Source organism: Euwallacea fornicatus, chromosome 19 (genome assembly GCF_040115645.1).
Source record: "Euwallacea fornicatus isolate EFF26 chromosome 19, ASM4011564v1, whole genome shotgun sequence".
In the NCBI taxonomy this organism is placed as follows: Eukaryota; Metazoa; Arthropoda; class Insecta; order Coleoptera; family Curculionidae; genus Euwallacea; species Euwallacea fornicatus.
Genome location: NC_089559.1, coordinates 2,124,051 through 2,151,546, shown reverse-complemented (window position 1 = coordinate 2,151,546; position 27,496 = coordinate 2,124,051). Strand labels below are relative to the sequence as shown.

Below are 27,496 nucleotides of genomic sequence, written 5' to 3'. Positions count from 1 at the left end.
AGCTATAGTATTAAAACGCGGTACTGAAATTATTTTTCTTGACAATATCATAATTTTATTCTTTTATTGCACATCTATTAAGTAACTAATGAAAATAATTATTGATAATTAAAAACAAATAACAATTAATTATCTGGTATTTGTTATAAAAATTGCTGTACAAGAGCACTCTGTTGCTCAACACATTTTATATGAACTTTAATAGTATATCTTTAATAGTACGAGGATTTCTGGTTTCTGTTTTAATACTGGGACAACGTTTGTTATTCTTAATTTTAATTCTTAAATGTCATTGCGTGGAATTTCGTAAACTTTACTTTTCACATATGCCCCAAAAAAAATTGAGCATCGTTATATTAAAATTTTAATTTGAAATTAAAATTTAATTTTTGTTTTAATTAAAAAGCTCTTAAAGTAGAGGTTACCTGCATAATACGAATACTATTTCTAATTTTTAAATTGGCATACTAAACTAATGGTAAGAGATTGACATATTAAGTGCTATATAGAATATGTTTAGAATTTCCCTTAAAAGAAAAATATGCAAGATATTCTATTTACAAAATACAAGTTAAATCAATAAATATAAAAATTTGACAATTGTAGGAATTCATTTTAAATTTACAAAAAAAATGTGAAGATATCTTAGAGAACAACCTTTGTCGCGTACAGATATTTTTGAAAACGTAAAAGTTATTGAAAAATGAAACGTTATAAAAATAATATGATCACACCGTACATATTATCTCACTGTGGTGATAGAAAGCGCAATAAGAGTTAGTACGGCATTCACATCCTGGTTGGACGACAAGTTTCCTCTAAAAAACCTTTAAAATTGTACCTATTTTAGTCATTTTACGCATTTTGAGGTTTTATGGACTTTTGGAGACATTCAATTCTTTTACGTCAGAGAGCTTGTCACCAAAATATTGTTTTATAAGTTTATTACAGACCAGAATATCAGTTTTCGTACGCCACTGTTTGGAATTCAATTGAAGCTCTAATTTTCTAACACGAAAATTTGATCAAGGTCTGTAATTCTGCTTAGTTGCTTTAGCGAAGCACAGAATATTCAGAAGTTGCAGATTTTTGATGATTCTATTCACGGCGCTAAGTTCATTGTTAGGGCAACTTCATAACTAATTATACTTGATTTATTCCCAAAAAAACTATTCAATAATTTTTTTTTGAGGAAAACCAACTGAATTTTTTTATGTTACAAATTTTGTGGCTGATATCTCGGGAATACGTGGATGAGTAGCCCTCGAAAAATACATCTAATGAATCGTCTTGACTTTTCTTAATTCCTCAAGTTGGCTGCGTTGGAAAAATTTTGGAAAAAACATGTTTATTGCTTAAATTACTATAAGAAATTGCTAAATAAGGAATTTTAATAAATATAACCGTTATCGGGTTACACCCAAATTTTGTCATCGAAAATTACCAGATACCTGGCGCCACAAGATTTTCGAAATATCAGGGATGACGCCAGGAGAAACGCAATAAATCGACAATACGTGGAATTAGGTTTCTTTGGGGATAAAGTCCACTAATTGTGAAACTAAATACAATGCGATAAAGATATCAACTTATAGGTTTATCGAATTATTTTGTCAGCAGGAATGAAGGATAGTTTTCATAACCAAGATGTGTACGTACATTTTTGTATTTTTAAAAATTTTAATTAAGGGACCTGCACTTTAGCATAAATTTCCCTGCATGCGTAAGTATTTTTTCTTTAGTTGCAGACTCAAAAAAGCTTTGCACATTATCAAAGAATCGAAATTATTTAATAGGATAAATCAAGGAGGATAATACTTTTTTATAATTCTTTCATAAATGACAATTTTGTTCAGAGAGAGGGGAGACTTAAAGACCACCTTAATATAAAAAAACCAATGGCGTAGAACATAATAATTTTATTGCGTTTGACTTTGTGAGCGAAACTCCATTAAATATCGGTAATAAAAATTTTATACGCATGTAAAGGCCACTTTAAGCTCTTGTAATATAGAAAACCATAACTGCAGCACGTATGTTTAAAGGAGAATCAATTAATATCAACGATTCTCTGTGCAACTCCGCAAATGATGTTGTAATCTATATTGCCAAACTCTCGTAGGCACCTGGCTTTTCTTAATCTATATCACAATTTTGTGCGCCTCTGAAGAAACTTCAAACTACCCAAATGTAAGAAACCATCGGCGTGACATGCGAGTTTCGTTGACGCTACATTTGTAAAAATTCTATTAAATGTCTCAAATGATTTAGTCAGAATTCCATTTCTCGATATTCGATAAACGATTTAGTGGTTTTTATTGCTGAAGCCTCGCTTGTCTCTACATGTTTATTGGTCTAAAATATACTTTTTTGCTTACGTAGTGTCCTAATATAAACTAAATACTCTAAGATAGATAACCATTGTCGTAGCGCATATAAATTAACAGGTTTGGTATACATAAAATTTAGGGATATTGCGTTAGGAGTAATGCTTTAACTATTGGAAATCAGTTAGTGAGATGTCCTTGGAATTGGAATTAAGTACGCCTCTGCTTAATTGATCCAATCTCAGTGTCTATAGATTGCATCATATAACTCAGTGCAGTTCAGTTTTGTTATAAATATTAAGATAAACATGCAAATATGAAGTTCGTGCCTTTCCTTGTGATAGTACAATTAACACATTGGCATAATGAAGTAAAGTGCTTATGGAAATAAATTCCATTTGCTATCGCGAGATATACTTAATTGCAGGTTAAAACCTCTAAATTCCAAAATACGTCAGTCAAGTTATTAATCTAAATGGAAACAATTGAAAATTCTTTCCCTCTTTCCGTAGAAGTTACTTTCCAGGCAAATATCACATTACTTCGATCTATTGATTGTACAGGGTGAATGATTGGGAATGGGACGTGGCAAAACTCTAGTTAGGGGCACCAAAATATGGCGATTAGATCCAACGTACCTTATACCAATATTGCGTGTTTCAAAACTACAGGGTGTTAAACATTGAAATTTTATTTAAACATTTATGATTCACTCTTTCGAGTTTCACGGCATCAACACCAAAATGGTATACTTTGGTTTTGTAAGATGTCAAGTAAGAATTTTGAACTCATTTTTACGCAGCTTCTAGAAGGTCCTAGTTACAACTCAGCACTTCGGTATATTTGGTCATAATATTTTTGAGTGCTGCTAAGGTCAAATTCTATTCAATATGATGAAAGAGTGTCTATTTTTATTTAACAAAGATATTCTCGTTTAATTCCAATACCTCTCGTCGTTTACGAGATTTTTATCCATAAGCTAACTCATGTAGTATCATTTCACATCCTTAATTCATTTAAAAAAATAGTTAATGGAAAAACTGAATCTTTCAGTCGTTAAAAAAATGAAAGGCCATTAACAAATGAAAAATATGTGTTATTAGGAAATCCGTTTGAGCAAAAACACAAATCATGGCGCGCATCTCACTAAAGGATAAGTTATTGTGCCTTGGCATTGATAGTTTTAAATTACAATTTTTTACTTATAAAGAACAATTGACAAGAAAACAGTCTAATTACTTTGACAAGCTAAAGTAACAATAGCTAGTAATGTGTTGCTATGCGAGCGAACCACAACCACCACTGTTTTCGAGGATTTGATATGGTACGAATTGAATTAGATTATAGGTGAAAATCTCATACACGAAGGGAGATATGGGAATTAAATTAGAATACCTCTTTTGGCTAAAACTGGGCGCTCTTTCATTATATTCAGTAGAATTTGACTTTAGTTGCACTCATAAGGAAGTACAACTAAATGTACCGGAGCGGTAGATTGTAACTAGCGCCCCCTAGGAACTACGCACAAATTAGATTTTCATTCTTGGCATCTTACAAAACCTAAGTATACCAGTTTTAGTGTTGGTCCTATAAAAACACAAAAAGTTATGAAGGAATTTTGAAATAAAGCTTCAACCTTTAATACCCTGTAATTCCCATACACGTAACATTGGTAAAAAGTATGTTGGGTCAAATCGTCATATTTTAGTGTGCCCTATCTTCGAATGTGCAACGTTCCATTCCCAGTGAATCACTCTGTATATAAAAGAAGTGGCATTTGCTGAATAAATGTTTTTATTCGGCCCTTTATCTCAAAGCAACCACCAAAACCGTACCCCACAGCTCCCATACACAACCAAAATGAAATCATGATTAATACCATCGTGAATGGTATTTGGCAAATTACGAAATAATTGAGACACATTGCCAGCAAATGGCTGCTAGTTTTTATTCAAATCGGAAGGAAGTCTTTCATCTCTTTGCCAGTGGTGGAAAATGGTCAAAATCTATTGTGTACGTATACAAAAGTTGCTCGGCGCGTGTACCTACTAATATAAATGCTTTTATCATTGGGATGGAACGATAAATTTCACCACAATAAGGGGATTTTGGTATTTCTAATGCCGAGGAGGGTGGGGGGTGGTTATCTAAAGGTGTTGACTTAGATATGGTTCTGCGTGATCAATCGGTGGTAACGACAAAAATATCTAAACTTAATTTTATTAATTTAACTTATCAAGTGCAATCAATAATAACAGTTAAAATCCTCAGGCTCTCGTTGATAAATCAGAGTTTCCAGGCCAATTTCTACAAATCCAGACCGTATGGAATTGGACCGAACGCAGGCGAAAGTTTTGAATACAGTTCAGATCTCAAAAATAACTGAGAAATGGATCTATTTTTATGTCGTCCTTTTTCAATATTCTAAGGAACGGACATGCTTTTACAGCGAACGTGAGTACATCTAAATCCGTTGGTATACAACAATAGAAGTCCACTGGTGTACAACCGTCAATGTGGCAGAAACTTCGTTGCTTAACTGCATAAAATGCTTCAAGTTAATATATGATACGACTCTGTTTTCGGTTAAGAACATTCAACATTTTTATATTTAAAAATGGTTTCCATTAGTTGACCACTGATTAACCACCATTTTGGTGCCAAATTGGCAAACTATATTTCCTTCTGGAATCATCCAAAATTGATATTGTTCCACAGCATTAATAATTTCACTGTGTATTAAAAGTATTTACGAGCAAAATAAGCCCACAAGAGGATTTAATGACACGAGCTCGCTGATTTACAATGGTATTAATTTATTGCCAGGAAAAGTCACAGTGGTGTTGCAAATGCCATTCCAGTTTTGGATCCCAGGCGCCACCGTGATCAGCTTTCCGAAAGTTGGACTACATGACGCACAACGGATTAATCGATCTAATGCAACATTAATTCACATTGTTAAAATTATCTTAAACTCCATTTGTATAAAAATAATTATCACATGATTAATTTTTGCCATTTATCGTTAAGGACTTGTACCTGAGTCATAGTTATCACAATTTTTCTACTTATTGAAAAATTTCTGTTGATAGAAAATATTGGCAATGAACCAATATCTATATTAAATTTTTTGTGCAAAATTGACAAGCAGGGGCGCATCCAACCGCGGTCCTGAGAGTGGAGCACGAAGAGCTTTAAAAAATTTAAACTTTGCCAGCGGATACTTCTAAAAGTTGTACACCCTTGAGAAAACAAACGGACGGCACTGGGTTTTACAGTCCAGTATCGAAACAATAAAAGAGCCGTAAAGTGGGGAAATTGCAAAGAGATAGCTGTAACAAATGTCTCGGAAAGATTTCTTTCTTTTATTCTTTCCTCTTCCCCAGTTTCGGGTATTTTTAGGTAAACTTCGTTATTTTTAAAATCACGTCATATCATTTATTCGAGCTCGTTTAGGTCTTACTTTTACGGTGGATATCTGAATTCTGGTCCTGGATCTGTGGATGTGCAAACTTCTTTGTGATAATCATCAAACATCACAACGTTGCCCAATACTGTAGTAATCTAATGCAAAGGCCAATTAGCATCGAAACGTCTATAAACATATTGCGAAATTGCAAGTACTGCAAGTGGCGTAAAGAGTCTTGACGATTTGATTTTGTCTTTAATAGCTTTCGAAAAACGTAGAAATGGCCCGAAAAATAAACAAAACAATGATTTTTTAAGACTTTAAAAAATTGCATAGCAGTAAATCCGAGAGTGTCTATAAAAGGATTCTCTACGTGGGCAATTTAAATCAATTTTTTAATATTATTTTAGCTGTTTATTCTCACCTATAGGCTTTATTATCTCTATGAAATGTCATAACATTTTTCACAAATAATTCGTATAACTTTAGCAAATAAAAATTTTAAAATCGGATCTGCCTAAATACGCATTAAAAATTTGAATTGAATAGTAAATTCGGTAAATATTACGAAACGATTTATTGGGTATAAGAATAGATCGATCATCGAGATTCTCGTGCGTAAATGGTCAATGGAAAATATATTTACATCAAGACCCGAAAAGGTTTCATGAAATTAATTCTGGAAGAAAACGGGGCAAAGATTCCCACAATTTGAGGTTCTACGAATGTGGGTTAAAAATCCCCGAATCTAAGGGTATATAATTCGATGGTTGCACAGATAGATGTTAAGCGAAAGAATTGTGTGCATGCCACTGAGTTTTTATTTTAAAAAAAGCTCAGCACGTGGTAAGGCAGTTATGAGCACGTTAATTCAAAGCGAGAAGTGGTGCTAACATTCTTCTCTGATACAGAAACAGCATTCATCGGTCATAAGCATCGACAAAATTTGTAATTTTCTTATGGTCAGGGACACCGCACCCCACCTGGTCGAATGGGTCAAATGGCCGGTTCGGGACTGAAAAGCCACGGACGGCTGGCAATAATTTGGACTTTCTTTAGACATGCTACGCCTCTGATTATACCGTGCGGCTGTAAATTGCACCCCCCCCTCCTTCTAAACTTTTTGATCAATTATTCTTTTTCAAATTCAAAAGCAGCAATTAATAGGGCAAAAAATTTATTTTTTTAATGTTTGTTTTTTATTTTAATGTTACGTCATCAGTAGCGCAAAATGGCCGATATCTCCAATTAGAAGTCTTTTAAGACTATATTCAGTGATGTATTGCGATTCAAAATCTATTGATTAGTTTTTGAGAAAAACAGCTATATATGTGGAAAAAATGCAATATAAACTCAGTTAAATATTACATGGACTATTCAAACCTTGTTTGTTGATAGAAAATTGCTTTGCTTTCGATTTTCTAGTCACAAACCGTCTTTGATTATTTTTTAGCAAAAACTATGAGCACAAAAACAAAAACAAATCAATTTTTTAATCAACGAACCAGCTTTATCAATGATTACGCACTATTTAATTTGAGTTTGTATTGCAGTTTTTTTACCACATTTATAGCTGTTTTTACATCCACCATTGAATGTAATTTTTGGGAAGACCTTTATTTTGAGGTATCGGCTCATGTTTCAATTTTTAAAAATCGGTCATTTTGCACTATCGATAACGTAAGCAACAAATAAAAAAAATAACAATCGACAAAAGAAAGTATTTTTTGTCTTATTTAGTGCTGCTTTTGAATTTTTAAATAATAATAATTTGTTGAACAGTTTAAAATTGTGTTTGTTAAAAGGGGGAGGAGGGCCAATTTAAAGCCACACGGTATACTGTTTTGGTTTGTACCCGAGTACAGTAGAACCCAGCTTTAACGAACACTCGGTTATAACGACCGAACAAAAAGTCCCGCCCAACTTCCTATAAAGCTAATGTTTTCCTATTCAGTTATAACAATCTTGTATATAACAAACACTTGGTTATAGCGCACCGTCGGGAGGTGCTGATATGAGCCGGCTACTGAAGGTTTAAGCGAATGAACCAAAAACTAGTACATTTATGATTTTGAGGAAATTTACTTAATGAATATGACATGATTGATGAAGAGGTGGAAGTTGCTGCATTTCCTGATGATACCGATATTGCTCAAACAACCAATGATCAATATGAAAACGGTTGGAGTGATGAGGAGGAAGTTAACACGAATGATGAAGTTTTAATTTCCACAGCTTAAGAGGCTCTTTTTGCTTTGACGATCGGAGCATATATGTACAGGTAACTTATCTAGAAAATGATTTTTTTTCTAATGCGAGGGATCTTTTGCAAAACAAACTAACTGGAGAGATATCGAAAAATCACAAGGTGAAAAGTCAACTTACGGACTTCCTATTTAAAATTCGATATTACCTAAGATTTCTATGTTTTCATTTCGCTTTTTGTTGTTTTTTTCCCATTTAATCTATACCGATTTATTATAGCGAAATATTGTATAATTTGGCATTTGGTTAAAACAAAGATTGTGAATTAACAAGTTTTTGTCCTCGGTCGCTTATATATATAACGAACGACAGGCCAAGTCCCTTGAAGGTTCGTTGTAGCCGAAATTTACTGTATATCTTTCGAAAATCGACGATTTCCCTTTAGTAATATTATCAGATATAGGTATTTAAAGGTACTTTTAACCCTTAAAATCAAACTAAGTGAACCGCCCCAACTTGTTTTTCCAAAAAACGTGGTTGAAGTTTCCTGGAGTGGCCTACGCTACTGATTTCTTAAAGCTTGAGTTCCATGACACCATGTCGACATTCGGATTGTCACAGTCATATTGTCCTCCCCTGGAAACTCCATCGAGCTCCCGAATTTTCAAAGCCTTCGGCTGCATAGCCTCGCTTAACCTCTGACGAACAGTTGCCACAATCATCCAGAGCAACGCTCATTGCAACCCATCAATGAACATCACTCTTTGCTATGTATATCACATACCACTTTCCAAGAAGCACGGTTTCACCCAGATAGGCCCGTCGTAAACTGGCGTAAGCGGTTAATAATGGGTAAGACAACATAATAACTTAAGTACCATAACTTTTTAGTAAATGAGAGGTGCGAGTGAGAGAGTCAAAAAGGCCCGATGAGATATGGACTTTTTCGATCAATTTTCAGTGTGACACTGCAACTGAAAACACCTATAACTGAAAAGCGGGAATCGATTTGCGATTGTTCCGGAGGCGAACTCAACAAGCGATATGTCCTCCGAGTTATCCTGATCTAACCGTTTCTAACCTGAACTCAACAAGCAGTCACAATCAATACGAAAATCGGCGAGTTTAAATTTTAATTTTAAATTACCATGAACGGAGTCCCGGCTTAATAGCGGAACAATCGCCGGCGCCTGCATTCGCCGAAAATCGCGAATCCTTTTATCTTCTCGGATAAGGATCGGCCCATGCCGAAAGGATAAGCCCAATAGGTAAAGGTCCGCGCACACTACGCGGCTAAACGCAATTCCACCTCTACCGTAGTCAGTAGAATCCACCGATTCCACGCTCCGCAATCATTCACCGTTCGACTACGTCCGAAGTCACTCGACAGACTTCGTCCTCGATTTCGCGCCCAGGACGAATTATCCTTTTCCGAAAATCCAGGATTAATTATCCTTTTCCCCAAAATCCAGGATAAATTATCCCTCCGCGAGGAATGTTTTTCAGGCGACAGTATCGAAGACTCTTGTGTCGGTCCGAAGTGTTTTTTAGCCACTTTTGAGACACTTTGTGCCAACTTTTGGATAGATGCTGTGTGCTAGCCCGTCACTAGTAGTGTTTTTAGTGATTTCCCCAGTGTTCCCATTAGGATGTGCTTTGGTGTGAGTGATGCTCTCCAAAGCATTGCTCAGTCATAACGCTCTGTATGCAACCGACTTATGTGTAAGTAAGTACTGATTAGATCCTTTCTGGATAATTTTCCAAGTGTGTTATCGAGCAGACGTGCAGACATTATATGGAGCTGTTTTATCGCGAATTTTATTACAGAAACTCAAATTTCGTTTGGTTAAATTTGAGGCTAAAAATTAATTTATAAAAAATAAAAAAAAATAATTGATAGTCTATACAAGAAAACGTAAATCTAATAAAAATTATTTTCTGTGTTAGAACTGAAAATGCTTCGAACTGTTGAGAATATTTCCTTCAAAAAATAAATTAATGCGGTAAATGCAATAAATAAATTAATACATACATAAATATCTACAAACACACTAAAATAATTTTTTCATTATAACTTTTTTTTAAATTTATCTTCTTTTTCTATTTGGTAATTTCATTTTTTTTATTTCAATTTTAATCGTTTTATAATCGACTCCGTCCGTAATGTTTCTATTTGTCAAATTAGATATTGGTGCTTTTCAACGTTATCAAATTTTTCTTAAGTATGTCACGTGTACATATGTATACTTAAATTTACCACTTTGCTCTTCAGAGATTGAATCCCTTGAATTACTTCCTCCAATTCGTTTCAAGCTTTCCTGCTCGATTCTTTAATTTTCAGTCACATGCATTCGCCTGTAAATACCCTAATTTCTGCAGATCTTCACTGGACTTTATGAAACCGAGTAGCCGCATTTATAACTTTTTCCTCTTACTTTTCATCAAACCTTTTTCAATGTCTCCTTTTTAAAATTTTTAGATTTTTCCGTAATTTACTCACTTCTGCAAATTATCACTGAAAGTTTTATGATTGTAGCCACAACTGGAGTGTATCTTCTCTATCCATTTCAGCACTCATTTAACCATCTGCTAATGTCCATTTGGAGTCCATTCCAATGTCCACATACTATAGAAGACTCTATACAATTTACCGTTTTATACTGAATTACCTGGACGTTGAAACATGGATTTTAAATCTTATGATTTTGAAAATCCTCCTCACGAAAATTCTTCAAACGCGGAAGTTTCAGATTTGAACGATATCGCTTTCTACATCCAAATGACTTATCTAATTGAAACAAAACTGAGCTTCAATTGGAGCAAATTGCGTGTTATTCAGTGCTGAAGGAAGTCCGAGTGACCCGTTTTGAAAGTAATGAGTTTTCTGAAGTGCCCTTCGCTCAGCCCTTGACTGTGTTTAGAGAGTAGAGGTCCAACTCTATCGTTAACTACAGCCCCATGATTTATCCTATTGGAACGAAAATTGAGCCTTAATTGGAGCAAATCATAAGTTATTCAACGCTGAATGAACGGTTTCCTTGCCTGGCATATTTTCAAAGCTATGCATTTTTCAAATTGCAGCCCGAAGTACACCTCGAGTGTAGATATCTACTCTATGGCCTGGTATAACAAGAATTCTTATCCAACTAAAACGAAAAATCAGTATAACTTGAAATACACGGTAAGCTCTCCAGCTCCTAAAAATGGTGCTTTTTATTGGAATATTTTGAAAGTTGTGAATTTCTTAAGTTGATCTGTACGAAAACCACGCGCAAGCTTCGAGATTTTACTGTTCGCTACAGACCCACGCTTTACCCAAATGCGAGACAAAAAGAGAATCTGAACTTTAAGGGCTCGAACAACAGATCTTTTGAATGAGTAATTTTTAGGATTATGAATTTTTTGAATCTGCCCTGCACCGAAGTTATGAGAATTTCTTGAAAACTGCATGTTATTACCAGTAATCGTAAGCAATTGAAACGAAAACTGAGTGTCTCTGAGAGTGGGCCATTATCTGTTTTGGCGAGAAAAGATGTTGAATTTCAGTGAAATTTTGCGAAAATTGCCATTTTTTTATAAATCGAAATCTTGCAGAAAAAAATATTATTTTCCTCTTTACTAAGCCCCGCAAGGAATTCTCTTTTTAATCTTCCAGAATCTTTCTATCGGATCGGAACAATTCTCAATAAATGACTTTTGGTCAAACAATTCGCGCCTCCACGATGAAAAACACAGTTGTTGAAATACAATTTCGAATCCATTTAATTGCGTATTAACATCTATATCTCCGCTTTAATTTACTATATTGTTTGCTATGGATATCGTAATTTACAGCCCCAAACAAATGCTTTAAAAAAATACGGAAAACAAATATGGGCACACGTGATTTACCTAATCCCTCTGTTTCTAAATAAAACGAAATACAATTAGATACAGATAAGGTGCTATCTTTGAGAGATTACTCTATTCAAGGCTTAGTTAAAGCTCAAAGCAAATGTCCATTCAAGGATTTTCTTTCCTGAAATTTTGATTTTTTGCTTCAGCAGAAGCTCGTCTTGAAGACGAAACCGCGGCGCACATAACATTCATTAATTTCCCACCCCGCCGGCTTAAAACCTTTATAAATCTCGCCTAGATCAAAATAGAAGATAACTTTAATTAACTCCAGGTTAAAATGTCTCTTATAGTACCCCGCTGATAGAGGAATTACCATAAAATTCCATTTATACAAATGTTTATGACGTAGCGCCAAAGACGGAGTTATGCAAGAGCCACCCTGTGAATTTCCAAGGGAAACACTATGAATTTCTAATGAATTGGGCCTGGTGGTGCATTAATCGGTTCGAGCTACCTTTAAATGCCTTTCGAGGGGTGAGGTCAACCCTTGTATCGATTAAGGGCTGCATGAGGTTTTCTGCAATTATTTACAGCGTTATTAAGGCCGCTGCACGTGTCTTGACCTTTTTAGTTAGAGTCTTTATTTACTCTTGAAGGATTCCATTATTCTGGAATATCATAGATCGATTTTCCTTAGTCCCTCTTCACATAAAACAATGCGCAAATCCTGAGCTCTTACCAGTTTCAAGATATAAAGTTAGATAAATTTAGTTAATGCAAATAAAAGAGCAAAAAAAATCTGTTTCGAAAATCCGCATGCACACATTCGCAGTACAAATAGAAAATTTGCAGCTTGGAATTTTGAAAGAGAAATTTTAGGGCATTTACTTAGGAAAGACAAAACTTATTAGTCTGAAGGGACGTTTTGTTCCTTGATTTGGTAACTTTAAAGCCCCTTCGCTACGCCACTGCATCTGGTCGGATAATACTAAAACTGGAGATTTTAAGAGAGAACTTGCAAAGTATTTTCTGATGCATGATGCGTTGGCGTACTTTTTTTTTAACTGTGAAAATTTTCCAAAAAAAATCGAAAATTGATTTTAAAAATTTTAAAAGTTATATTTTTGCTTGGGCTTACATTTTGAAAAGGAAATTAAAACCCTGATGTTTCAAGAAGAGGCACCTAGGGCATCTACAGATGCATCATACATTAGGTTCAACGTTTTCTTTTAGCTTTAACAATTTTCCAAAATTTAGTCTAGGGAAATAAATTTTTCGTAGGCCTGATACTTTTGATACTCTTTTTCATAAGCCACTGCATCTTTTCACAGAAAGCCATTAAATATTGAGATTTTGAAAGGGAGTCTTTAAGGTCTTTTGAGGTACGCGACACATTGGCGCAATGTTTTTTATTTGTTAGTTACAACTGTCCGCAAATAAGAAATTTGATTTTTTTAAATTTATTCAAAAATACCAATTTCATACGTACCTGGAACCTCCACATTTCAGAATATTTACAAATGAACGTGAAACTGTCTGGAATGGGAACCTCAAGGGTATCGAAGACCCCCAACACAGTGGTGTACCTTCGCACTTTTAACAATGATAAAAATTCTTAAAAAAACATGGGCTGTTTTAGTTATTAATTAAAATAAATAATCAAAAATCAAGTGTTCCCCTCTAAAACAACAAAGCAATCACTCCCACATACCAACCCGCGCTTATAAACAACTCATTAAAATCAAAATACCACGATCCAGACCCATACAAAATTCACTAGACGAAATTATCTGCTCGTGTATACAACTGATACCATTTTTAGATTAAATGTTTATATTTACCTTTTAAGGTTTTGCCACAAACATTAAATATTAGTACACATGGTTTATTCGCAACAATACTGAATTTGCATTGGTTCAAAGTAAAGAGTTCGAAGGTTAACACCATTGGGATCGGTTGATGTAATATTAAGCAACAACAATACGGTAATGTAACAAAGCAGATTTAAAAAGGAAACTGCATGAGGTTTTCTGCTGATAATGAACACTGAGACGAACGGAAATTTTTGGTATCGGTTTTTGAATTAAATTAAATCAGACGAGTAGTCAGGCTGGAGGTGAGAGTAGATAGATCCTCGAAAAAATGTTTAAGTAATTCAAGAAATTTCACTGCACACCACTGTATTTTAATTTACCAGATATATCACCCGCATAAATTGACATTTATGTTTAACAAAATTAGTGGCGTAGTGAATATTTTTAATTAAATTAGAACTTTCGGCAAAGAATAAAACAAAAAAATGGACAAGTTTTCTTTGCGGCTGTATTCTTTTTGTGACAATCCCGATTTGATCTCTATAGACTTTCAGGTATTCATTTCTTTTGTATAATATTTCAATTGAAAACTTAATATTAAAGTAAATCAGTGGTGCATCTCATTCTTTATCCTTCACGTTCCCATTTCTAATAATTTTTTAAAGTGTAATGAAAAAAAAATTCACGCTGTGCAGGCTCAATTCATTAAGAAATATTTATAATAAATCCCTCGAAAATTCAGGATCTTGAGGAATTTCGAATAGCTAGTGAAGTTCACAGCGTCTGCCATTCTTCAAAGTAGCCATGAATTTTTGAATAGCGATGAGCAAGAGTGGTCTTGGCCTTGCATAATCAAACATGCTCCTGGCCTTGCTGCAAGACTCTTGCATGTCTTGCTATTTAATAGTGTAGTCAAACACGTTCAAATGCTTTCATTTCTTCGTGCATTGATTTTTAGGACAAGTTCTTGAAGCCGTGAATTTTTATTTCTAGTACCGTCTTTTAAGATTATTTTTTATTAATACCTGGTAAGATAAAAGGAAGTTGTAAAAACCTGTAGGCCATAAACTTGATTGCCTAAAGCGGCAAAAGGAACATCAAAATAATTTAGAACTTCTAGCAAAAACATCATCTGATAAGCGGAATTCCAAAGGATTGATATCTCCCGCGCCAGAAATGCCAGACATTAAAGAGAAAAGGGAAATTTTCTTTCGTGAAGGTTCACGTTAAAAACATATTAAATTATTTAAAATGTATTTGTATTTATATTTATTCCTTGAAAATACAATTAAAAAAATATATATTTGTAAATTTATTTGTAATTTGTAAATAATTTGTATTTTTACAATCTTACTTTGTACATATAGTAGCCACGCAGTGGTCTTATATTTTGCGGATGGTCAAGGTTGCAAAATCAAGATGTTTTTGTTCATTATTGCTTTTTCAAAAAAAAAATCTTTCTTCATTCCATATTTTTTTCTTATAGGTCTCTGACGTAATGCTGACTGATTTAAAACTCTAGAATTTTGGAAAAAAATGCTTTAGGCTTTCAGAACCTACGAGGTCAGAGGTGCATCTGTTTGTTTCGAATTGTCATAAATTTGAAATTCTTTTAATTTCTCTTTCCCCTGTCGGTACCACACTGTCTGACTAGATATAATCGATTTATTTACTTCCCCAATCCACTTAAAATTCTTCAAATTTGCATAAAATCCCATGAGCTCCCTTTTTTTTTAATAATTTTTGAAGAACAGCTCTAATGAAATTCCTCTTTAATTTGAACTTTTAAGGAAATTACTCATTCGTAATACTCCCATTATACGGCTCGTTCCAAGTGAGTTAAACGTACCCCATTTTGCAGCAAATTCCTTGAGCTTTCAAGATATACAGGGTGTCTACTAAATGATGGCATTAATTTCAGAGGGTGAGTTCTTGTCACATTTTACGGAAAAAAAGTTCTAATAAATGTATGTTCAACCTTGCTTCAATTTTGTGATACAGAGTGTCAATTATTTTTTCGGTTTTTCATAAATATTTTCGGACGAAAGAGCAATATCTCGATGAAATTTAGTATTCAAGAGTTTTCCGAAACGAGAAATTCAAATATAATATTAGTTTTACCGCAATATGTAGGGGGCGCCACTTGCAGTAACGTTTTTATGTTAAATTTGTCCTAACATTTTTAGGATTCTGTATTTGGACTTCTAATAAATTATGTTTTGTTCCCCCATCAATTCTAAACAAAAACAGTATACCTGGTCGAACATTCTCACAGCAATGGTTTTCGAGATATCGACGGTTAAACATTTCTTTACACATATTTTATCAAAACATTAATTTATTAATAAACATTTAATAATAGTCTCCTACATACTGCGCTAAAACCAATATCATTTATAAATTTCTCATCTCGGAAAACCCCTAAATACCGAATTCCATTGAGATATTGCCCCTTATGTCCAAAAATATTTACGAAAAACCAGAAAAAAATGATAACCTGTATCACGAAAATAAAGCAAAATGGAACATACCTTTATTAGGACTTTGTTTCGTAAAATGTGATAAGGAATTACCCATTGAAATTAATACCATCATTTGGTAGACATTCTGTATTTAAGCCAAAGGGGTACGTCGTTCATTAGAATTGTTATTAGTTTTTGAGGAACAACTTAATGAAATTTCAGTCTCTTATTCAAAATGTATTTATTTTTACATTTATTTATGGCAAATATCAATGCAATTACCTAGTGGTTCTACCTGATTGAAAAATGACTAAAATTGAAATTTCACAATAACCCCAAAAGCCAAAAACATTCATGCACATTCCGACTTCCGTATGATTTGAAATGCAAATTTATGAAATACAAAAGTTGAATGAATACAAAGGTTCATTTCGTTGTTTTCGTGTATCTGGTCTTGGTAAAGTCTTTTTTGCTAATTTTTAACTTTTATACGGGGTCTCTATTTAATAGCCTCTCAGACTTCTATGAATTTGTGATTTCATAAAAAATCAATTAGGGGGATGAATATGAAGCTAATGAAGGTACATTTTAAAATCAGTGACAACCCTACGGGGTGTCCCAAAAAAGCTGTGCGTTATAAAGGGCAATATTTTTACATGGGACTAGATACATTTTTTCCATCTAATAGAATCCTTTTTTGAGCCTATGTTAGTTTCTAGAGTTTTTTACCCTGAGATGCAGTGATATGACACTATGACGTTTAAAGTGCAACTTTAAACATTTGCAGTGCCGTATAAAAAAATTAATATCGCGGTTAGTTTAAGTTAGTTTTTGATCATTTTCGGATGAATTCTCATATATGATCACCTCAGCAGACACGAATGCTCATTTAGTGAAAATATATACAGAGCATTCACAATAACAACTCTAATTTGCAGCGTTTCACCGTCAATTTTCTTGTTTTTTTTTTTCAAATAGGATAATGTTTTTTATTATGTAAGACGAAAGAAAGTTAAATTTGCTTCATTTCGGCATAAAATAACGTCATATTTATCTTAGTAGCACCCGGAGTGCGAGGGATTGTTAAATGGACACCTTATGTTGCTTGGAAAATTTCAAACACCAAATCTGTTGTAACATGAGCGTTCTAAGGCATTCTCGAACATGCACATGTCGAATTAATCAACACGAAGAAAGCTGTAAAGTCCCCGCCCATGGAAGTGCAAAAATCGGACTTTAAGCCGCACATTAGCCAGCAACAATACGGGAAAACAGTAGAAGAAAACGAAATGGTACTTGCACCATTGTACCATATTTGATTTATGCTTTTAAGGTTGCAATGGCCCCGTATCAAAAGAAAAGCATTCCTGAGCATTACACACGTCTCATTTTCTTGGAAGTTGACGTGAGGGCAGCAAGAGTGATGACAAAAATGGCGAATTTGATCCAATTTCTAATCCGGACAATGAAGCCAAATAATACAGAACAAATCCGGAAACAGTGGCTGATATTACCAGTTAATTCAGATATTTGTTTCATACTTGCGGTTGGATAACTGACTCATGCCAACCGAGTGCAATCTAATTATTCATTTGCCATATAAGCTCGAAAAGTGTGTTACAGATGTGAAGTTATTACACTCACTATTTATTACACGATGGATCTGACACACATATTTTTTACAACATCCCGATAAGAGACATTTTTTGAATTAGTGTTTACCCATATACGAAGTCATCGACCTCTTAAACTACTAAAAGTACGTACGTATTTGACGTGCACTATTCAAATATTGTCGTTTTGAGAGTAACATACGAATGTCAATATTAACGTATCGTACCTGTGAATGTTTGCAGACGCATTTTATAATGTTTAAGCGCATTTTGATTTTTTTTTTGCTTTATCTGAGGCTTAAATGCTCAATAAGTTAGAGAGGGAATTTGTCATGAAATGCCGTTTGTGTGTTTGTTTGCTGGGATGTTTCGAACAATGGCTTTCGTATATCAAATGCGGCTTCATCTAAGATAACGTCCAGATAAGATTCCTATATAAAATTTTAAGATAAATTCCGTGCGTGGCGCCTGGCGTACACAATATCTTACATGGGGGAAGACAAGTGCATGTACGTAAATGCCATGAAATATAACCACTATAAATATGTAGCAATATGTAAGCAAGGAGACATACACGTTGGGTAGTTATCTCGGATATTTTCTTTATGAGAAAAGCCAACCAGAGGGTCAATACTGCCGAGGTTGCTGATCCTCTTCGTGCCTTCTTACAGAATTTTGCAACGGTGCAGTCAAAGATTTGATGTGATTATTTCAATTACTTTTTGCACCTAGGTACTGAAATACTCTTAATAATTGGGGAATTTCAAGGAATTTTGCCTGGGACAACAGAGAGTGGACAAACTTCCACCCTACATTACCGGAACCCGGTACATCATTTACTCTCATAGGAAGGACACATATTAGAAAAAAGTTATTAACTTTCATTCACAAAATATCACTGTAACATAGATCAATTAATAAATTTGTTCTCTTTGAATATGCCTAATTTTCGAAACGATTCTACGAGGAACAAAGCCGTACTGAGATCAGAAATTGCTGAGCGACATCGCTACGCCTCGGAGAGTTAACCAATCGAGGTGTAAATTTGATTGTTTATACTGAAGGTTTGAGAGGTTGTTTGGTCTGAAATTCACTGAAGTAGAAGGGCCACTTCTGATGATACAGTATTAAATGATGATAAAGCAACCCTCTAAATGCGCTTTCTCCAACTTTTAACTAGGTTTATACAGGGTGTACCATGTCGTCATTGAGATGTTTCAGGGGCCGATAATACCCCGCAAAATAATAAACAATTGTTAATAGACCCGTGGTCAAAAACGTACCTTTTCGATATACGGTATGGCCAAGTTTGAAAAAAATGTTTAGATTTTTTCACGTAACGCCTTGAGTAAAATTTTTTTAAATGCGAAACGTCACAAATCAAAATAAAATTATTAAAATGGCTGAAACCTAGCCATGACTATTAGATTACAGACTCGAATGAACTTTTCTATGTGCGTCGACAGATATTTTTTCAAATTCTCTGAAAACAGTGATAGATACGAAAATATTGCAAGAGACAAAAAGAGTAAAGAATTGAAAACGAAATTCTAATTTGCAATTTGAGTTCACACAGAGTTTTCAAAAAAAAGATACAAAACATAAAATGGTACATAACCTTGAAAGATATACCACCCTGTAGAAAGCTATCCACAATTTTGCAATTTAGTTGTACAAGTTGATAAAGGAAGTAGGTGTAGGAAGTTACCTAACATTTAACTGAAGGCATTCGTGAGAAAACGCAAAATATGAGGAAAAAATATACAATTTTGTCACCCTCTATACGGAAAATGGTGCGTTTTTAAACCATGGATTTATTATCATTTTTTTAAATCACTTTGCAGAGTTCTATCCCTCCCTTAAATATGTCCATGATATGTTACAACCTGTATTACCTTTCTGTTTTGCTCTGTCTATAAACAATATTCGAAAAATCATTCAGCCTAAAATTTATTGGTATAGCTGAATCATTTATGAAGGTAAAGTATTCTCTAAAGCAAGAAAATCATTAGTAAATTTTCTTTTAAAAATACATGACAGCTCTCGAGAATAACCGCAGCTTCTGATCTCTGTCCTTTCTTAATATTTTTCTGGAAACTCTTCGTAACCTCTCAGTATTTTGCGATTAATTCAGTGACGTACTGTGCGTCTTTATGGTTAAGAATTTGGTACTTTAATTCTTTAAAATTCACCAAAAACTATCTCGAAAATTGTTCTAAATATTTCACCACAAAAAACAACACATACGTCATGTCTCTTAAAATCGAATCAATTCATATGAATTTTATATAACATATAATTTTATTATATTTGGGGAAATAAAGAATTTGGCTCCGCCACTGAAATTGACGAATTCGACATTTGCAATTCCAGTATTTCCCAAACTGAAAAAATACCGATTAAAACACTCATCTGATCACAACCAGAACAAGGTCTAATAGCGAAATAAAATCAAACCGAGTGCAATTTGATTATCAGCTCCACACGTAATTAATATAGTATTAATTAGTATCGCTAATTAGATGCCCATAATGGATTCTGTATCTCCGAGTAAGTTACTCAATTAATATCGAGATTACGTTGACTAATTCCATTTCGTCCATAGCTAATTAGGTGTTAAGATGCCTGAAATTGATGTTATGACATATCGGTAGTTGGCCGGGAAAGTAGTGCTTAAATCGGATAAAATCACTTGTAATGGTTCGAAACATAAGTTTTTCTACATGTTTCTGTAACCTATCAGGATGAAAAATGGTCCTAAATTTCCCTCTAAAAATCCCAATCATAGATAACATGGGCATGTGCTAACATGCGATATACATATGCTCGTGCCCATTGTGATCCTTATTCCCCTGATTAAAAAAACTGCCTCACCCCTTTTTACTCATAAATTATGCTAGATTTAAAGGGGGAGTTTCATAGAAAAGCTTCTTTTCGGACCCCGTATAATTGGTTGGGTCTTGTCATCACGGGGGCCTTAACATGCATATATGCATATTAAAAAATGTGATCACTTCATACTCGTCTACTACTAGACAATAATGAATTCGATAGAAATAGTTCAGCTAGTATGTTATTTTCTTCTCGAGGTTATTTCAGAATTTCATCCAGTAATGGATGTTAGAGATCCATATGTAGTAGGTGTTATGTAAAATTTCACTGAAGTGAAAACGGGACATGGGACTACAATCTTATAAAGACAACATATGTAACGGTACTTACCAGAAATCAACGTGCCGGCGTAGTGGCCCCAAAAGGAAAATCTGGCAATCAATCCAGAAAACACGAAAATTCCGTTCTTCACAGAAGCGAAGCGTTTCATTGGCGTGTCGTTCTGGCTTTAACAGGAATGGTCGTCTGCTGTAAGTAGTAAAAATTATGTAATATTTTCCTGAGTTATGAACGTCTAGGCCTTTGTAGTTTAAGCAAATGACCAATAATTGTTCCATGCAAAAGACAGCGGCGTCACACCTCTTATTAATTTTAATTCGTGCCCAAACAGCTCTTCAAAAAGAGCCATAAAATAGGAAAACAATAACCTTGTGAAATGTAAAATAGGCCATAAATTTAACTGAAAATCTCATCTGCCTCGAGCCATTTGTAAATGGTAAAAGCTGATTATGTTAAACACATCCAAATATTAAAACAATTCGTAAGACACGCATAGTTAAAATTGTTTATGAAATATGGTCATTTTCGCTTTAATGATGCTCCGAAATGACTTATAAAACGCCTATTTTGACTTTAATATTCGCTGGGAGTTATCGTGGAAACTGTGTCAACGTTAACGTTAACCTCTAAGTCAATAACTTGCGTTTGGACACGCGTTAAGAGTGCAGTAAACGCATTTTACGACTTATCTCTAATGAGACAAAGTATTTAGCGGTAAAGAATACAAGAGTAATTAATTTTATTAGGAATGTAAATGTCTAATAAAACAGTCAAATAATCCGTAAAATATATGAGAAACTGAACATCTAACCTTAATAGATATTGCTCAAAATTGGGCGGCTAAAGTTAACAGTGTCGTTTTGTTTTATGTTGTTTTGGTAGTTTTTAAAAAATTTTAAATTAGGATTTCTTAGTTTTTACAAAACGAAAAGACCCATAATAAAACCATCACAAGAACTATTTTACCTGGAAAGCAATTAAAAAGTTCATTGTTATCATTCTCAATATACACTCAGCATCAAGTATATGTGTTGAAAGAAAAATTCTTATCGCGTTTTCAAATATAAAACGCATACAGGATCGATAAGATGCTGGAAAGTCCATATTTTCATCGAAACTGGTGTTTTTTCATCATATTGAGTCATCAAGTTTGAGCATCTCCAGATTGCTAATAATTATCAGAATCTAACATCTTTTTTCACATAATCGAACACCCAGTAGAATTTTTTGCAAGCTACAATATACCTCATTTAATTTTTGAGATATCCGAAGTTCAAATAAAAAAAAGTAGTTCTCTTGTTCAAGTATTTAACGTACACTCACTTTCACATGAAATACACCAGCTAGTAATAATAATTAAGTATTGTAATTTTGGCAAAATAATGCTTCATAACACAATATCAAACGATCAGAGTTTCAGTGAAAACAGAAAATAATATTTACTCATTGAAAAGTCAATAATGAGTGACATCGCCTTGTACAGCAATGCAAGTATGTACTCTTCGCAGCATGGTCTGCAACAAATGATCAATATCTTCCTGAGGTATTTCATTCCATGCTACCTCAAGGAGTTATATGTCATGCGAATTGTTTGGAGGTCTCGGTAAGTTTCGAAGGCGGTGATGCGTCATGTCCGAAAGATGTTCCATGGGTGATAGGTCTGGTGACCGTGCAGGCCAAGGCAACATGTCCAATTGTGTTTATTCCAGGTACCTTCGAGTAATGTTCGCAGTATGCAGCTTTGAATTATCTTGTTGGAAAATGCCATTTAGTAAAGTATGCTTGAAGAGTTCTAATACTACTTCAGTATATTGTTAATGTATTATTCTGACCTTTCTATAGATTTCTATACACTCTGTTATGATGCATTATTTTGCTAAAATTACAAGGCTTAATTATACAGGCTGTTCCATTTAAAGCTGTGATTAAAGATTACTCAAAAACGGTATGTTGAATGAAAAAAGATTTTTAATAAAAGTTGTGCGATAAACAGGGGGACATGTCATGAAGATAGTGACTTTTAGCTAAAACATCATTCTAAGGTATTTTAAGGGCAACTTTTTTTTCACACGGCAACCCCGTATTTTCTTTGCAGATCCTTGTAGACCTTCACAGAACGAATACCTTTATTTGAACTATTTTCTTATTAGACGTTTTTCTGCAGAGTTATTCTTGATTTTTATCCAATTTTTGAGATAGTTTAAAATTTCCATTTTTTTTTCTAAAAAAAGCTTTGCAAAGCACATTCTGTTTAAAACTCATAACAATCCAACTATCTAATAAAAAAAATATTTTCTTAAAATTCCTCTTGTTAGTCTCCCTCATAACAAGGTATACAGGAAATCGATGTAATTTTTCCGTCGGTCAATCTAATTCTCTTTGTGTGAAATTATTAAAAAAATATTCTTTTCATTTCAAAATTCAATAACAGAAATGGATCGCTACACTTTGAATGAAAAATTAGAAATAGTTCTTATTTGTGGAGAGACTGGAAGAAGTGTTAATTGGGCAGTAGAACTTTATGCCAAAAGATTTCCGGATGAAAGAGTTCCCTGTTGAACGACTTTCAACAGTATCATTAAAAATTTCACAGAAACGAAAACGGTAGAAACAAGAAATGCAATCGCTCCCGAAGTGCAACGCATGAAGGCAATCAAATAGTAATTCTTGCAGCTGTTGCCTTCGATCCCCATGTAAGTTGTCGTTAAATTGTTGCTGACTCAGGAATATCAAAAACAAGTACCCAAAGAATTTTGTAGGTGAATAAATACCATCCTTATCACACTTCCTTACATCAGGAATTTCATGGAATTGAACTTAAAAATCGAGCCAATTTTCGTAATTAAGCAAAACAACAATTAAATCAAAATGCAAATTTCCTCTTCAACGTTTTGTTTTCGTACGAATACACATTCACAAACCATGGTCCAGTGAATGGCCATAATCTGCATTTTTATAGTGCTGTAAACCCACAATGACTTAGAGAAGTTGAACATCAACTATGGTCAGTGAATGTATGGTGCGATATTATGGGGGAATACTTAATCGGACCTTTTTTCGTTGAAGGAAACTTGAATGGAGAAATGTACCGCATTTCTTGCGTAATAATCTTCCGGAAGTGTTAGGGAACATTTCACTTGTGACAAGATGGGTGATGTGTTATCACCATGACGATTGTCCAGCTAATTTTGCTACAATGTCTCGTGGAGTTCTGGATGAAATGTATTCAGACCGATAGATTGGACGAGGCGGTCCAGTGAACTGGCTTCCTAGACTGCCTGATCTGATTTCACCAGATTTTTTCCTTTGGGATTTTTTAAAGGACAAAGTTTATGCAGAGGTACCAATAACTGCAGACGACATAAAAATGAAAATTGAAAATGCGTGTCAATTGATAAACGAGGAAATGTTACGCAGAGTAAACAATTTTTTTGAATATTTGCTTCCTCAAGTTGCTCAAATTAGGATTTTAAATTAATTTGTTAAAGATAGATAGATTTTTATGAGTTTTAAACAGAATATACATTGCAAAACTCTTTTAGGAAAAAAAATGCAATAATATCGACCATCTCCAAAATCGGACAATATTCAAGAATAACTCTGCAGAAAAACGTCTATTAAAAAATTGTTCAAATAAAAGATATTCATTTTTTGAAGGTCTATAGGGATTTATAAAAAAATACGGCGTTGCCATTTGCAAAACCAAGTTCCCCTTCACATGGCCTTAAAATGACGTTTTGGCTAAAAGTTACTATCTTCATGACATGTCCTCATTACCGGATAACTTTTCTTTAGAATTTTTTTTTCATATAACGTATCGTTTTTGAGTAACTTTCAATCACAACTTTATATAGTACACCCTGTATATTATTATTATTGGGTGATACAATTGATACGGAAATGAGTACATGCATGTTTGTCTATTGAAATCTTGTGAGAAAATGCTAACTTCACTTGCAATTTGGGCAAATGTCTGGGTAATGGTTAGAGCTTAGCGAGTGTTGAGAACAACGAAAATTTCTAAACTTAAAGGAAAAGTGTTTCGTGGGAAACATGAATATTTCTATAGCCTCTAGAATAACCTTTATGATAAGTGACCCACATAAAAGTAAAATTCAGAATCAGGATCATAGTAATAATGATGAGACATACAAGCAATAAATTCGCTTATCTTGTAACAATATTCCAGATAAGTTGGTGAAGCTTAGTGGACATGACCTTAATCCGTTATCTGTGTCTATTACTTAACTTAATAATAGTGACTTTACAAATTGTACGGATTAAGACGTTTTTGGACAAAATTAAGGTATATTTCTTACAGTGCACGTGGAGATCGAGTATTTAGCATGACGCTAATTGATTAGGTCGCACAGAGCTAAATCGGGAGCGTTTACGGGCCAGGGACCGCCACAGAACTAGTTTGAAGTTCGAAAACACCCTGTATAATAATGAAATCCGCCGTCAAAGTACTTACTAAGTTATTCGTCAAAATGTAAATCGTTCGTTTTAAATGCGCGTTTGCTCAATAATAATTAACAACAATTTTCCCGGTGCCAGATGTGCATTTGAAAAACAGTTGGTGTATCCCGTTTCTCCTCTTCTGATAATTCATTTGTTTAGAACAAACGAATCTGTTTACGCCTTTTAATTCAATTGTTCCGCGTTTCGTCAAGTTCACTTGGTCGGAGGAAGCTGAAAGCGTTTGCATAATTGGACAGTCAGTCCTTACATTCAAATGTATTAAAGAGATTTTGTTCTTAGCGAAATTACGATAAAAAGCTGTCAGTAATGTGTGTAGCAAGAGTCGTAGTTTAAGCTGGTATTATCAGACATAATATACTTCTTATGGTAATAGAGTAAATAACCCCCCTTAGTTACTCTGGGAGAAGCAATTTAACGAACTGTATTTGCAATATACCAATAATCTACAAAGTTGATAAAAGTCTTGTCAACTATACATATATAGAGCTCTCACCTTAAATGATAGTCAATATGCAGTTCGTCGACCGATTTTCGATCTTCGAAATAATATTCCAAATAAACATGTCTTTTTTTTATTTGAGAATTGAGTTAATTTGTACGTTTTTGCTTTAATTACAATCAAGTCCATGTATTTCAGACTACAAGGAATCCTTACATCCCCTATATTGGTTTCATATAGCGTAAGTAAACCGCGTATTACACCGTGTTTAAGACCAGAAATTTTTTTCACACTATTTATCAATACAATATTGCCTCCAGGGCTACCTCACTGCTCCTATATATGTATAATAATTTTCTACCTTGCCAGACGTGACGGATTCAAGTGAAAGGGTCAAAGTAAATTATCTCATAGCGCCCAAGACTAACTAATTTCCTTCTTAAAATAAGTGATTTGTTTGGATTTGAGCTGCTTTCAAACCATAGACAGGATATTATGCAGGTGTCTGCACATGCCTCGAAATAATATACGACCATCCTGTATAGCAGCATGGCGCCTAATTCCGAATTCAGTTCGAATTGATCCGAAACATAATATCGAAATGGTAGTCCATTTGTCTGGCGTAAATGAAAAAAAATCGTGTTAAAAGCCTACACAATTTGTCCATTTGATAGCTCTTATTTATCGGAGTAATAAAAGTTCGTATTAAGGGTGTTCAAACGAGGACCTAAAACCAGAATTAAACGCAAATTATAAATAAAAACATTTCTAGGGAGGCTTAGTTTGAACATCCTTAATAACGTAAATATCTCTCAGTCATGTATTAACGATATTGTGTATATCATTTCACATGCAACTTTTAAAGGTGTTTGGTTTTTATTTACCAAACGCCTATTGGGCGTTTTGCATAATCTTTAATATTTATTATATTTGATTGGTTACAAATGGCTAATTAAAGGAACAAAAAAAAGTCGATTTGAATAACATAATGTTCATTGATTTTAAATTTATTCGGTGTCTCTTATTGGTTTCCTGTAACAGATATCTGGCAATTATTCATACGTGTTTCTCTGCTGGGTTGACGAATGCCTTCAGGCTCTATGGGAATTTAAATGTTGTTCTTGTTAACGAGGAAATATTACCTCTTTGGTGAGGGAAAAAATGTGTTTCATGTGACCATAGATAGCTTAGTGCCTGTAGCGCCAGAACTTTTGAGTTACCTAGAAGATTGTCTAAGCACGTGCACACCATGAGGACATCTCACCGCTTGAAGTCTTTAGATCAGAGGCCTGTCAGGAATCTAAGCAAAGAAGTGAATATGCATGAATCACGTGAAAATTTAAAAGGCAATTGGGAAAGTGCATAATAATCCTTGCGCAAGAAAAATTAGTTAGAGACAGATGACAAGATTGGAGGAAAAAGCGAGATTATGCGGATATGAGGGAATGATAAACTATTGTTTCATTAAATAGGATCCTTGAAATGTTTTTCTTGCTTTAAGGAGGGAAATCATTTCAAGCTTTAGTGCCCCTTAGAGAAGTTCTCATTGCTGGTGATCACTAGATTTCCGTTATTTACCAAGCCAAATACGAAAACTCTCCAATTATGCCAATCAAGCTGCCCACTATCGGTGCCGTTGTTGGCGTAAAACGACATAAACGAAAACAAATCATATGCAAAACGAATGACATAATTAGACTTCTAGATTCTTCCATTTTTCAATTGAATATGCATTAG

At 34.1% G+C, this 27,496-nt stretch overlaps 1 protein-coding gene and 1 long non-coding RNA gene across 4 annotated transcripts in view; one reads left to right on the top strand and one right to left on the bottom strand.

Annotated features, from left to right (window-relative positions):
* LOC136345455 (uncharacterized) overlaps nucleotides 1-27,496 on the bottom strand; it is a 159,297-nt gene that overhangs the window by 88,664 nt on the left and 43,137 nt on the right. For both annotated transcript variants that reach the window (XR_010733145.1, XR_010733146.1), the window contains exon 3: nucleotides 20,890-21,027. This is a non-coding gene — a long non-coding RNA (uncharacterized lncRNA). The remainder of the gene's footprint in view (nucleotides 1-20,889; nucleotides 21,028-27,496) is intronic.
* The window catches only part of LOC136345453 (uncharacterized), a 39,852-nt gene continuing 21,594 nt past the window's right edge, over nucleotides 9,239-27,496 (top strand). The window contains exon 1 of one of the 2 annotated variants that reach the window (XM_066293780.1): nucleotides 9,239-9,663. In XM_066293780.1, the coding sequence (XP_066149877.1) occupies nucleotides 9,647-9,663 (17 nt within the window). In that variant the 5' untranslated portion in view covers nucleotides 9,239-9,646. Of the gene's footprint in view, nucleotides 9,668-27,496 lie in introns of both variants that reach the window. The other variant, XM_066293781.1, reaches the window with a different exon arrangement.